Source organism: Tupaia chinensis, unplaced genomic scaffold, assembly GCF_000334495.1.
Source record: "Tupaia chinensis unplaced genomic scaffold, TupChi_1.0 Scaffold000610_1, whole genome shotgun sequence".
Classification (NCBI taxonomy): domain Eukaryota; kingdom Metazoa; phylum Chordata; class Mammalia; order Scandentia; family Tupaiidae; genus Tupaia; species Tupaia belangeri.
The window spans coordinates 512,924-526,060 of record NW_006160129.1 but is presented as its reverse complement, the minus strand read 5'-3'; the positions used below and the strand labels follow the sequence as shown (position 1 = coordinate 526,060).

At 42.1% G+C, this 13,137-nt stretch overlaps 1 protein-coding gene across 1 annotated transcript in view; it reads right to left on the bottom strand.

The window, feature by feature from the left end:
• AHCYL2 (adenosylhomocysteinase like 2) overlaps positions 1–13,137 on the bottom strand; it is a gene marked incomplete at its 5' end in the record, with an annotated part of 209,390 nt that overhangs the window by 49,149 nt on the left and 147,104 nt on the right. Inside the window, 2 exon segments of the mRNA XM_014591718.1 lie at positions 2,774–2,874; positions 3,688–3,831. Of these exon segments, the coding sequence (XP_014447204.1) occupies positions 2,774–2,874; positions 3,688–3,831 (245 nt within the window).

The following is a 13,137-nucleotide window of genomic DNA, read 5'->3' as shown; positions in this document are numbered from 1 at the left end:
TGAAGTCAGCCTTCCTTAGAGACTTTTAGATTTGTAATATAATAAAATTCTTTTTGTATGAGATGGAATAGGTGCGTTTCTTCTTTGCAGCTGAAAGCAGTCAAACACATAGGGTGCCTTGTAGAAATGACGCCAGGAGAGAACCGAGGGAAAGCAGTGTAGTGTGCAGCAATGAAAGTAGAAGCTTGCTTCTGCTGATACGTGGAAATCCAAATCTTGATTCTGTAATTTACCAGCTGTGTAACTTTGGACAAATTAAATTACGTAAGCCCTCTGAGCCTCAGCTTTCTTGTTTACAAAATGGAAAAGAGAGGTCAGTAGGTGGCATAGTGGTTATAGCACTGGACTTCCACACAGTGGAGCCATGGTTCAAGTCCTGGACCCAGCGGCTTGAAAATCACACTGGGCATGTGTGCGTGCATGCCCAAAATCCCAGGAGGAGAATAGGGGAGAATGATCTGTGGTGTGGCCATCCTCCCGGGGGGGGGGGAATTTCTCACTTTACCTCTCACTGTCTCTCTGGCAGATGTACATGCCTTAGGAAAAAAGCTTAAAGAAAAAAAATTGGAAAGGAATTCCTGTTTTACACGGCCATTATAAAGATTAATGGACTAATATTTGTTAAAAAAAAAAAAAACCTCTTAACTTGGTGTATGGCATGTTGTAAGCACTCAATAGCTAGGGGCTATTTTTTAAAAAGTTTATTTATATATATCATGAGCGATTGAGAGACAGACACATGAACAGATGACACAGGTACCCTCCACAGAATCTCATCACATAACGATCCCTTTCTCCCAGCTCTCCAGCTAGTCAGAATCCTGGGTGTACACCTGCCCAAAACGTCTCTGGTGAACTTGGATCTGAATCCACAGTCAGCCATGCAGCTTTCAGCGCTACAGATCCATAAACTAGAGACGGCACCACCGAGGCTGGGCCTGTGGGCTGTTCCTAGTCATTGCTATCAGGAGGAGAAAGGAAAAGGACTAATAACAATAAATTAATGACTTTTTTTTTTTTTGGAGAGCTTTTCACTGTAGGGCGTGTGCGCTCGCCAGACAGACAGAGAGAGACATAGAGACAGAAAGCGAGAAATCACCCCCCAGGGGGGATGGTCACGCCGCAATCCCTTCTCCTCCATTCTCCTCTTGGGATCTTGGGCACGCACGCACATGCGCCCGGCGTGAGTTTTAAGCCACTGGGTCCGGGACACGAACCGCGGTCGACTACGTGGGAGTCCAGTGACATAGCCATTATGCTAACTGCTGGTTCCCAGGGTCTTGTTTTTTATGGATGAGTAGTATTCCATAAAGTACATGTGCCACACTTTTTCAATCCATTCATCTGTTCGTGGACATTTGGGTTGGTTCCATGTCTTAGCAGCAAAGTAATTTTAAAATAAAAACAGGATATTATATCTAATGAGAGTGAGAATCACCAGTCAAAGTCAATTAAGGCAATTCCAGTCCTCTTGCCAAAACTGGTGGAACATGGCATGTGATCCAGTTCTGCTCAATGAGACAAGACAGAGAACCCTAGAGGACTTCTGACAGATGATCCCCCTTCCTTTTCATGTCAGTTTGTGAAAACGACGTTGTCAGAAAAGTCATGATGGATTTTTTTCATGTTTTTCTATGCAAATATGTGTCATGGTTTTTCCAACAGCACATAAAAAGAGCTGTAACCCTCTTGCTATCAGCTGAAGGATAAAGTAAGCAAACTGAAGAGGCAGCCCTAAGGGAATCAAAGAGAGGTGAAATTAGAGCCCCAAGACCTTGCACCTGAAGTCAGCCTTCCTTAGAGACTTTTAGATTTGTAATATAATAAAATTCTTTTTGTATGAGATGGAATAGGTGCGTTTCTTCTTTGCAGCTGAAAGCAGTCAAACACATAGGGTGCCTTGTAGAAATGACGCCAGGAGAGAACCGAGGGAAAGCAGTGTAGTGTGCAGCAATGAAAGTAGAAGCTTGCTTCTGCTGATACGTGGAAATCCAAATCTTGATTCTGTAATTTACCAGCTGTGTAACTTTGGACAAATTAAATTACGTAAGCCCTCTGAGCCTCAGCTTTCTTGTTTACAAAATGGAAAAGAGAGGTCAGTAGGTGGCATAGTGGTTATAGCACTGGACTTCCACACAGTGGAGCCATGGTTCAAGTCCTGGACCCAGCGGCTTGAAAATCACACTGGGCATGTGTGCGTGCATGCCCAAAATCCCAGGAGGAGAATAGGGGAGAATGATCTGTGGTGTGGCCATCCTCCCGGGGGGGGGGGAATTTCTCACTTTACCTCTCACTGTCTCTCTGGCAGATGTACATGCCTTAGGAAAAAAGCTTAAAGAAAAAAAATTGGAAAGGAATTCCTGTTTTACACGGCCATTATAAAGATTAATGGACTAATATTTGTTAAAAAAAAAAAAAACCTCTTAACTTGGTGTATGGCATGTTGTAAGCACTCAATAGCTAGGGGCTATTTTTTAAAAAGTTTATTTATATATATCATGAGCGATTGAGAGACAGACACATGAACAGATGACACAGGTACCCTCCACAGAATCTCATCACATAACGATCCCTTTCTCCCAGCTCTCCAGCTAGTCAGAATCCTGGGTGTACACCTGCCCAAAACGTCTCTGGTGAACTTGGATCTGAATCCACAGTCAGCCATGCAGCTTTCAGCGCTACAGATCCATAAACTAGAGACGGCACCACCGAGGCTGGGCCTGTGGGCTGTTCCTAGTCATTGCTATCAGGAGGAGAAAGGAAAAGGACTCACGGCGGTCTGTGCAGTGATGTGAGTGCAACCCACAATTTTGGCTCCGGCCAAGGGCTTTTCTCCTTGAGCTCTCTTCCTTAAGGCCATCAGTGCAGGCATTTCTGAAATGGGCCAAGACATACACAGCAATATCAGAGCGGAGGGAATAACAGGTAGGGGAACAAACATAAACACCTAAGAGTCTTGCCCTGATCGGGCTCTCTGTTAGGTTAGGTTTCTTGAAGAATCAAGACGTTAACTTCGGTTTTGCTCTTATAAGGGGTTTTCTGAATGCCCCATGGTTCTGATTCCCTACATCCCAGTCCCCCTTATCCAGGCTCACTCCCTTTTCCTGCTACAGGTGGCTCCTGACTTACAACGGTTGAACTGAAGGATTTTTTTGCCTTTACAGTGCTGTAAAAGTGATATGTGTCCAGTAGAAACCATATTTTGCATACCCATGCAACCATTCTGTTTTCCCTTACAGCACAATATTCAAATAATTACACGAGCTATTCAACACTTCATTATAAAACAGGCCTTGTGTTAGATGATTTTGCCTGAGTGTAAGTGCTCAATAGTTAGGGGCTATTTTAGAATGTAAGTATTCTGAGCACATTGCAGGCAGGCTAAGCTATGATGTTTGGTAGGTGAAGGGTATTACATCCATCTTTGACTTAGGTCATTTTCAATTAACGATGGATTTATCAGGATATAACCCTATTTTAAGTCAAGGAGCATCTGCATAGGAGTTCCTTCTAGACCCACCAGAGTTCACTCCCTCCCCAGTGTTTCCTAAGCTCAGATTTCTTTTGTTATAAGGATTCAATATTCCTGAAATTGCAAAACCATCAGACCCTAAGATGCTAAAAGAGATTCATAAGGACAAAAAGACACAGGCAGGTTGAGAAGGTGAAAGTGCTTGCTCTCTTTACCTTGCTCAGCAATTTCAATTTCTCTTCGTCCAAACTCCGCCTGTTTGATGTTCTTGACACAAAAGTCGCTGCTTCCTTTAGAGTTCTTTTGCTGCTTGTCCCTGGGAGATGTCTCATCATCAGAGCTGTCTGTATATGAAGCCGCTGGAGTAAAAGAATAAAAAAACTTTCAGGGGAAAAAAAAGGCTTCCTCTAAAATTCCACACCAAAAAGTGAATGGGCTTTTTTGTCATCCGGCATCACATGCGTTTACACTTGTTAAGGGTCTAAATGGTGCCAGGGAGCAGGCTCAGCAATCTCCTAGGGAAAGTGATATCCGTAGGTCAGAGGTGAGCCTGAGATAGGCTGTCAAAGATATTCTCCCTGGGGCCAGCCTCTAGCACGTGGTTAAGGTGGCTGGATTCCACAAGGTAGACTGCAGAGTTCAAGTCTCAGACCAGTGGCTTGAGAAATACACTGTGTTTATGTGTGCATGTCCAAAATCTTGAAAGGAGAGAGAGGAAGGAAAGGGGATTTTGGGTGATCCCCTCTGAGGGGAGAGCTTTCTTTCCCTCTCTCTCTCTCTCTCTCTGTATGTCTCTCCCTTGTCAGGACACATGCCTTTTAAGAAATTAAAAAAAAAAAACAAAAAACGATATTCTCCCTGGGTAGTACTAACTCGGAATTTAGGGCTAACTTTATCTCCAGAACATGCAGAGGACCTTGTATATGCCAAAGAGAGAGGTTATGCCATGTAGCAAGAGGTTAGCTCTCTGGGATCTCAACTACCCTTCTCTGCTGCATAAACCTGATGTAATTTGTGCTTTAGTACAATAATTGAACAGATAAGACCCAGAAAACAAGGAACCCATGGGAAAGCAATTAAGAACTGCACAAAAGTGTCTGTCTGACATAACAGAGCTTTCTTTTTTTAAGCCTGGCTCTGATGAGGCAGACCAATTAGACACTGACAATGAATGAAGTATTCAATGTGCTCTCCCTTCTTGCTGGGCTCAGTAGCCAGGCTTAGACATTTTCTATTCCCAAAGAAGTGAATAAACCCTCTTGGTACAATACGATGCTCTGATAAGCAATTTATTCAGCAATATATACTAGAGGGTAAAGGTTTAAAACGTTGGATCACAGTTAATAGGCAGCTGCTGTTACTGTTGCTTATATGCTCAGCTATAATGTTATTCCCAAGTATATGAAGCTTCCAATCTTTATGTACTTCTGTAGTCCTAATTATCTGCTGGACGACTTAAAGAAATTTATTTCCTTGATTTACATGTGTTTCTGAGAATATCCCTTCCTAACCCTCACAGTTTTCTAGGGGGTTGGGGAGAGTATACAACATTGTCTATAAGCATTTTATATCTCTCAGTGGAATAAAAAATGTTGCTATCATGGGGCAGCAGGTAGAGAGGTGGTTAAGGCACTGGGTCCCACATAGCAGACTACGCTGTTTGAGTCCCAGACCCAACAGCTTGAAAACCATACCAGGTGTATGTGCATGTGTGCCCAAAATCCCAAGAGGAGAATGGAGAAGGGATTGTGGTGTGGTCATCCCCCTGTGGAGGGGGGGATGAGCCTGTGGAGGATGATCTCTCACTTTCCCCTCTTTCTGTCTCTCTCCAATGTGATGGCAAAAATCTAAAAGAGGAAGGGAACCAGCAGTTAGCGTAATGGCTATGTCGCTGGACTCCCACATAGTCGACCGCAGTTCGTGTCCTGGACCTGGTGGGTTAAAACTCATGCCGGGCGCGTGTGCGTGCGTGCCCAAGATCCCGAGAGGAGAATGGAGGAGAAGGGATTGCGGCGAGACCATCCCCCCTGGGGGGTGATTTCTCGCTTTCTGTCTCTATGTCTCTCTCTGTCTGTCTGGCGAGCGCACGCGCCCTACAATGAAAATCTCTCAAAAAAAAAAAAAATCTAAAAGAGGAAGAAGTGTTGCCATTACTTTAAATGGGAGAAAGACTCAGAAGCTCAGAGTGCCTAGGGTTTCCAGTGCTCTGATCTACTTATATCCAGAGAATTAAGGCATTTCTGGGATTTCTCAGCACAGGGTCTGTCTCTGGGAGGGCTGTAAAAGGCAAGTCTAATCTTGCCCAGTTAATCAGGCGTGGTGCTACACACTGTTTGGGCAGCAGGGGCTTGACAGTCTGTCCAGGAGCTGGAAAACTGCCTCAGAGCAAAGTCCTAACACAAGGCCACAGGAAGGAATGCAGACAACAGGGGAGGTGAAGGAACGAGTAAATTCCCAAAAGGACTTTTGTTCTTGAAAGGAGCTAATCTGTACCCGAAGTCTGAGGTTCCACCTCCTACGTGAGTGAAAGCTCGAGGTACTTTTGGAACACAGAGTCCAGAAACACTTTCAGTGTCTGCCTCACTAACCAGTATTCAGAAACGGCTCAGGAGTAGAGGCCTAGGGGAACCAGGTTTCTAGTGCTAGGGAGAAGAAAGATAGTAGCCATCATCATCCTGATCCAAATGTACAGGAAGACTGCTTTTGAAGAAAGTGTTTACATTCAGAATATGTTGAAATTTCAGATTTTTATGCTCCTCAATGACCATTTATATATAGACGCCAGTGTTCTGGAGTTAGACTGGGGTTGAAGTCTCTGTCTCGGTTTCTGGTCGTGTAAGTGAAAGTGATACCAGAACCTTTGGACAGGTTGTTAATTTATTCGTGTTTTCAGTCATTCAGCACATTCAGTGGCTCATTCTACCAAAAAAAAGTTCTTAGGTTTAGCTATAGGGCATGTGTGCTACCTGGAGAGAGAGAGGGGAAGTGAGAAAGTAACCTAACCACTGGGGGAGTGTCACGCTACAGTCCTTTCTCCTCCTAGGATTTTGGGCACACATGCGCACATGCTGGACACGTTTCTCAAGCCACCAGGTCCAGGACTCTAACTGTGTAGCTGGTGATGTGGGATCTAGCCACCTTAACCACCATGCCACTGGGTGGCCGCCATTTGACAAATTTCAATTGTGCATCTATTGAGACTAGGCATGTCTAGGTGCCAGGACAGAAATAGATGGTCCTTATCTCCATGGAGTTTTCAGTTCAGTAGATAAGTCAGACATGAAATAATTATAAAAGTAATTACTGTTTCAATGCAGCTGCACCGTGTGCCATAGAGCAGAAATCAGGATGCTGTAAGACTGTACAACAGGACATGACTTGTCGGAGTTGGGGTTGAGGAGACTAAATAAGGTAATGTAAGTAGAGTGTTTAGTGCAATGCTTCACATAGAGTAATCACACCCTCAAAAATGATACCTGAAATTATTACCTGCTTTTGTATAAATTTTAAATTCAATATCGGATAGGACATTTTAAAACATTTTTATTTATTATTATTATTGTTATTAAATCTGCTATAGAGAAAGAAAGTGAGAAAATAAGCCACTAGGTCCAGGACTTGAACCGCAGTTCGCTATGTGGGAGTCCAGTGCCTTAACTACCCACCATGCCACCTGCTGGTCCCAGATATAACATCTTTAAGGGTTCCTACTCAGCTAGGATTTAGAATGAGAAAGGGATAACACAGATACAGTATTGACTAGCATTTATTTTTCCTAGTTCATCATCTCCTACTCATCTACCAAAGTGGCAGGTGTTTGGATGGCACTGATTAAAAAGGTCAAGTCTACAGTCCTAACTCTACTCAGAATAGCGCTCTGCTCCTATGCCTCTTTAGCTTCTAAAGCTAAGTCAGGAAAAAACAAAAACAAAACAAACAAAACAAAACAACTTTCTCTTAAGAGAAACATTCCAATTGTTGTCTTGAGTTGCCTTTTTATTCTTTTCTCCTTTTTTTTTTTTTTTTTTGGAGAGGTTTTTGCTATAGGGCGTGTGTGCTCGCCAGAAAGACAGAGAGAGACAGAGAGACAGAAAGCGAGAAATCACCCCCCAGGGGGCATAGTCACGCTGCAATCCCTTCTCCTCCATTCTCCTCTCGGGATCTTGGGCATGCATGCACACGTGCCCAGCGTGAGTTTTAACCCATGGGGTCCGGGACTTGAACTGTGGTGGACTACATGGGAGTCCAGTGACATAGCCATTACACTAACTGCTGATCCCTTGAGTTGTTTTTTTCCTCCAACTAAAAGAAAAAAATTGTTTATGCTCCTTCCCTGTTCTAAAAGAACTAGAAAAAAAGAGTATTTTACTTTCCTAACAGTAGCCAACTAATTACAGTTTGTTTAGGGCCAGCTGGTGGCATTGGGTTAAAGCACTGAACTCCCACATGTCCAACTGTAATAATAATAATTAATTAATAAAATAAAATAAATATTTATCTTTCTTTGGAGAGATTTTTTGCGATAGGGTGCATGTGCTCACCAGAGAGACAGAGACAGAAAGTGAGAAATCACCCCCAGGGGGAACAGCCATGCTGCAATCCCTTCTCCTTCATTCTCTTCTTGGGATTTTGGACAGACATGTACATGTGCCTGGGGTGAGTTTCAAGCCACCAGGTCTGGGACTCAAACCACAGTTGGCCACATGGGAGTCCAGTGCCTTAACCACTACACCACCTGCTGGCCCAAAACAAACAATTCTTTAAAAATATATATATAGTTGGGGAGCCAGCAGGTGGCGTGGTGGTTGGAGTGCTGGATTCCATATGGCTGATGTTTTGGGTCCTCGACCTGGCAATTTGATTACTCACTTTCCTCCTATCTCTGTCTCTCTCTGATGACTATAGCAAGTTAAAATAATAATAATAATTGGTTTGAGTCCTGGACCTGGTGGCTTGATTTCTCATGCTCTCTCTCTTTTTCTCTCTCTATCTCTCTCTGGCCAAATTGAAGAAGTAGAAGACAAAATTAAATTAAATAAATCTTAAAGTGTAAATATATATATGTAACTATATATATATAGTTAGTTAGTTAGTTAGTTAGTTAGTTATTTAGTTAAGCTAACCAATGCTTTTCATTGAGCCAAAATGGACTTGTTTTTAAAGTGTCCTTTATACAGTCCTGTTTATCAGGTAAGAACCAAAACTATCTTTTCTAGATTGTACTAATATGTAGACACAATACAGACTCAGATAAGAGAATGTATATTATTATTATTTTTATTATTATTAGTTTTAGATTTTTGCCTTAGGGTTTGTGTGCTCACCAGAGAGAGACAGAGAGAGAGGGAAGAGAAATGAGAAATCACTCCCCAGTGAGGATGGCCCATGCCACAGTCCCTTCTCTTCCATTCTCCTCTTGGGATTTTGGGCATGCACAAATATGCACCTCGTTTGCAAGCTTCTGGGTCTGGGACTTGAACCATGGTTGGTCATGTGGGAATCCAGCACCTTAACCACCACACCACTTGATGCCCATGAGGATGTATTATTTTTGCAAACACTGTGGAAAGATTATTCCTAAACTAGTGTGATATGTACTTATTTATCTTTTGAATCCATACTCATTCTACCACTATATTTAAAGTAACACATTCATGAAAATAGCTGTAATAGCATTAAAGAGTTTTCCTAGGAAAATTTAGAGAAACCCAACATATATGAGCACACTTGCTTGAATAGTGTTTCAAACGTGTTTGTAATTGTCAGTATATTCTGAAGCACAGAGTCGCAATTTAATTAAAAATGAACAATCAATAATCCCCTGAAGTTCAGACCCGAGATCCTAGCTCTAGCTTCACTCATTTAAGTGATCGATTTATTCAACTGTAAAACAGGGAGTATAAGTGATCCCTTCTCTTTCCATCCTCTCTTTTTCCCCATCACCAGAAAAATCATATGTCTAAATGAAATAATACCTGAAGAGGGTTTTGTTTCTAGGTAGACAAGTAATATAAAGTACAATATAACTTTACTATGAAATGTTCTCTGGTTTCAGATGATGTCTCCAAATCAAAATATAAGTTAATGGGGCCCAGTTGGTAGTGCAGCAACAACAGAACTGGACCCACATGGATAGGTCCCCGGTTCATGTCCCAAGGCCACCCTATACATGCTGGACATGCACGCATGCTCGTGATCTAGGCTGGCCAAGGCTGGGGGTGGATCACAGTGCGGAAACCTTGTTGGGGATGTTCTCTCTTTTTAGCTAGCTCTTTCTCTACATGTATCATGGAAGAAATAAGTAAACTATCTGTCTCTATATATCTATCTTAATGAATTACTAATCCACAATTTGTCTTATAGAACATGTAGACATATTGGGCCCAGCAGATGGCACAATGGTTATGTAGCTGAACTCCCACGAATTGACTGTGGTTCGAGTCCCAGACCCAGTGGCTTAAAAATGCACGCTGAGTGGGTGTGCATGTGTACTCACGATCCCAAAAGGAGAATGAAGGAGAAGGGATTGCAGGATGATCTCTCTTTCTGTTTCTCTATCTCTGGCAAGCACACATGTCCTATAGCAAAAATCTCTCTTAAAAAAAATAAAAAAAGAATGTTCTATGGATCAAGCATGGTTGAGTTTTATCTCCAGTAGCTGTGATACTATGGGTCATTGCTGTAAGAATCAGCAGTAGCACACTGGTTGAATAAATCCTATTAGACTATTTTAGGTCAAGCATTTCCTCTTGGGCCCGATCTGTTCATTTGGTAGTGGAAATCACAGTAGGGACCTGTGTGTGAGTGTGTAGCAGGTGTCACTGATGAACAACACTCTGTGAAAAGCTATGTTAACCAAAATACACACCAAATTCAAGATGCACAACCAAAATACAAACAAATAAATAAAACCTTGCTGTTTGGAAAACATGAAAATACCTCACACTTTACAAGAACTGATCAAGAAGGATCATAATCCTCCCTCCTCATCTTTAGGCAATTAACCTACCGCAAAGACAGCTTTTTCAGAAATATAACACTGAGAAATGGTCTGACTTTGAAGGAACATCTCTTCTGGTCATTTGTTTTTATGAGGTTTTTGTTTGTTTGTTTGTTTGTTTTTGCTTAGGAGAAGAGTTTTTAGGCATCTGTTTCCTACAAAATAATTTTAGGGATTATTGTATCCCTTTTCAACCAGGGTTCCACTAGATTTAAGTCTTAAGGCCTTGAAGCAGGCATTGTAAATAATGAATTAACTTCATTCCCATGCATCTAGAGAGGTTCTATCATCTTGAAAGGTTATATATCAGCTTTTGGAGAAATAAAAAACAGTCTATCAAATCATTTTCTGTATTTTGTTACTGAGATGAGGAAGCCTGGTTGAGAAAGGCTGGTGAATATTCCTAAATAAAAGTATGGCAGAGCCAGCAGGTGGCATGGAGGCTGGGGCACTGGATCCCATGTGGCCTACTGTGCGGTTTGAGTCCTGAACCCGGGAGCATGAGAATCACACCAGCACATATGCACGTATACTTAAAATCCCAATAAGGAGAATGGAGAAGAAAGGATTGTGGGGTGGCCATCCTCCTAGGGGGTGGTTTCTCATTTTCCCTCTCTGTGTCTCTCTGTCTCTCTGATGAGCACACATACCTTATGGCAAAAACAAAACAAAACAAAAAAGATAACCAGCCATGTGGGGCCAGCTTCTGGCATAGTGTTTAAGGTGGTGCTGGACTCCCGCATGGCCAACCACAGTTGGAGTCCTGGACCTGGTGGCTTGAAAGTCACTGCAAGTTTCTATGATTGAGTGCCCACCCAAAATCATGAGAGGGAAATGGAGAAGGGACTATAGTGTGGCCATCCCCACTGGAGGGTGATTGCTCATGCCAGGTGCGTGTGCGTACATGCCCAAGATCCCAAGAGAAGAATGGAGGAGAAGGAATTGCAGTGTGGCCATTCCCCCCAGGTGGGTGATTTCTTGCTTTCTATCTCTATGTCTCTCTCTATCTTCTTTCTGGCAAGTGCACGCACCCTATAGCAAAAACCTCTCCAAAAAAAAAAAAAAGAAAGAAAGAAAAAAGAACTCCAGTTTACTCATCTTTATCATTATTATTAATTTTTAATTTGACCAGAGAGAGAAAGAGAAAGTGAGAAAGTAAGCCACCAGATTCAGGACTCAAACCATTGTTAGCCATGTGGGAGTCCAGCACCTTAATCACCACGCCATCTGCCAGACCCAAGAGTTCAGTTTTTAAAACATGGAAGGTTTGAGGTGTGTATTAAGCATCCATGTAAAGGGACTGAGCAGGGAGTTGGGTATATATCTAGTGTGTAAGGGAGAGATTTGAGTGAAAGTATGAGAATCAAATACCATGTGTGGTATTTAAAACTGAGACAGACTAAATGAGTTCACCCAGGCAGACAGCATAAAGAGAAGGGAAGAGACCCTAGGACCAGTCTTTGGGGACCTCCCATGTTCATGCCTGTACACTGTAGGCCCAAATGGGCACTGAGTTCTTACTGACGTGCACTTGCCCATCTCCTCACATTTATACAGCTGTGCGTCAATCCCGTTATTTTTGGCTTTTCATTTGATGGGCATGGAGCCTTTTCTGTGTCATCTAACTTGCCATTATCTGTGCTATAAACACAACAGATGCAAGAGTTTTCCAGGATCACAAAACAAATCAAACAAAGATCAAAGACTAGAAACTAGGTCACTCCTAACACTCAGTCCAAGGATCAACACAGTAGGTAACTCCATACAGAGTTTATTGAAAAGGACTTGATAATTGTTCATGTGAAGAAAAACAAAGATAAAAACAAAAACAAAAATATGTACTATGGCTCCATAGTACATATGATGAAACTGTTACAGAAACAAATAAAATCTTAGGTTTCATTTTTAAAGTACCAAGGTCATGGAAATAGCACTTGCTATAGATTAGTTCAGACGATCTAGGACATTCTGTTCATAGGCACAGGATTTAAATTTTATTTTATTTTTGCCAGAGGGTGAATGTACATGTAGCTGGTGGGGGTAAGTGGGAAGGTGGGAAGAGACAGAAAGAGAAAGTGTCTCCCATGGGGGATGGCCAATACACAATCCCTTCTTCATTCCTCCATTTCTCCCTCCTTTCAGGATTTTGGTCATGTAGACACACATACCCACAGTGTTTCTCAAGTCTCCGGGTTTGGGACTTGAATCACACAGTTGAACATGTGGGATCTGGCTGCTTCATCCACCATGCTATCATCTGGACAAATAGGCATAGTATTTTTAAAAGGATAAGTATCCTGGACTATAACCAGATGAGGATAACTAAGACAAAATTTGTATTGACAATTTTAAAAATTTATTTATTTAATTTTATTTATTGTTAGTAGTAGTATTATAATTTGCATAAGGGCACATGTGCTCACGAGAGAGAGAGAGAGAGAGAGAGAAGAGAGAGAGAGAGAGAGAAAGCAAGCCGCCAAGTCTGGGACTCAAACCATACTCATCCATGTAGGAGTCCAGAATGTTAACCACCACATCACCTGCTATTCCCTTTACTGGCAAATTTTGTTTCTATGTTGAATCTTTGAATTTCCAGGGTCATGTAAGAGCTTATCAGGAAATAAATAACTGTATAAAGCAAGTAGTACCTTATCTAAATGCTCAA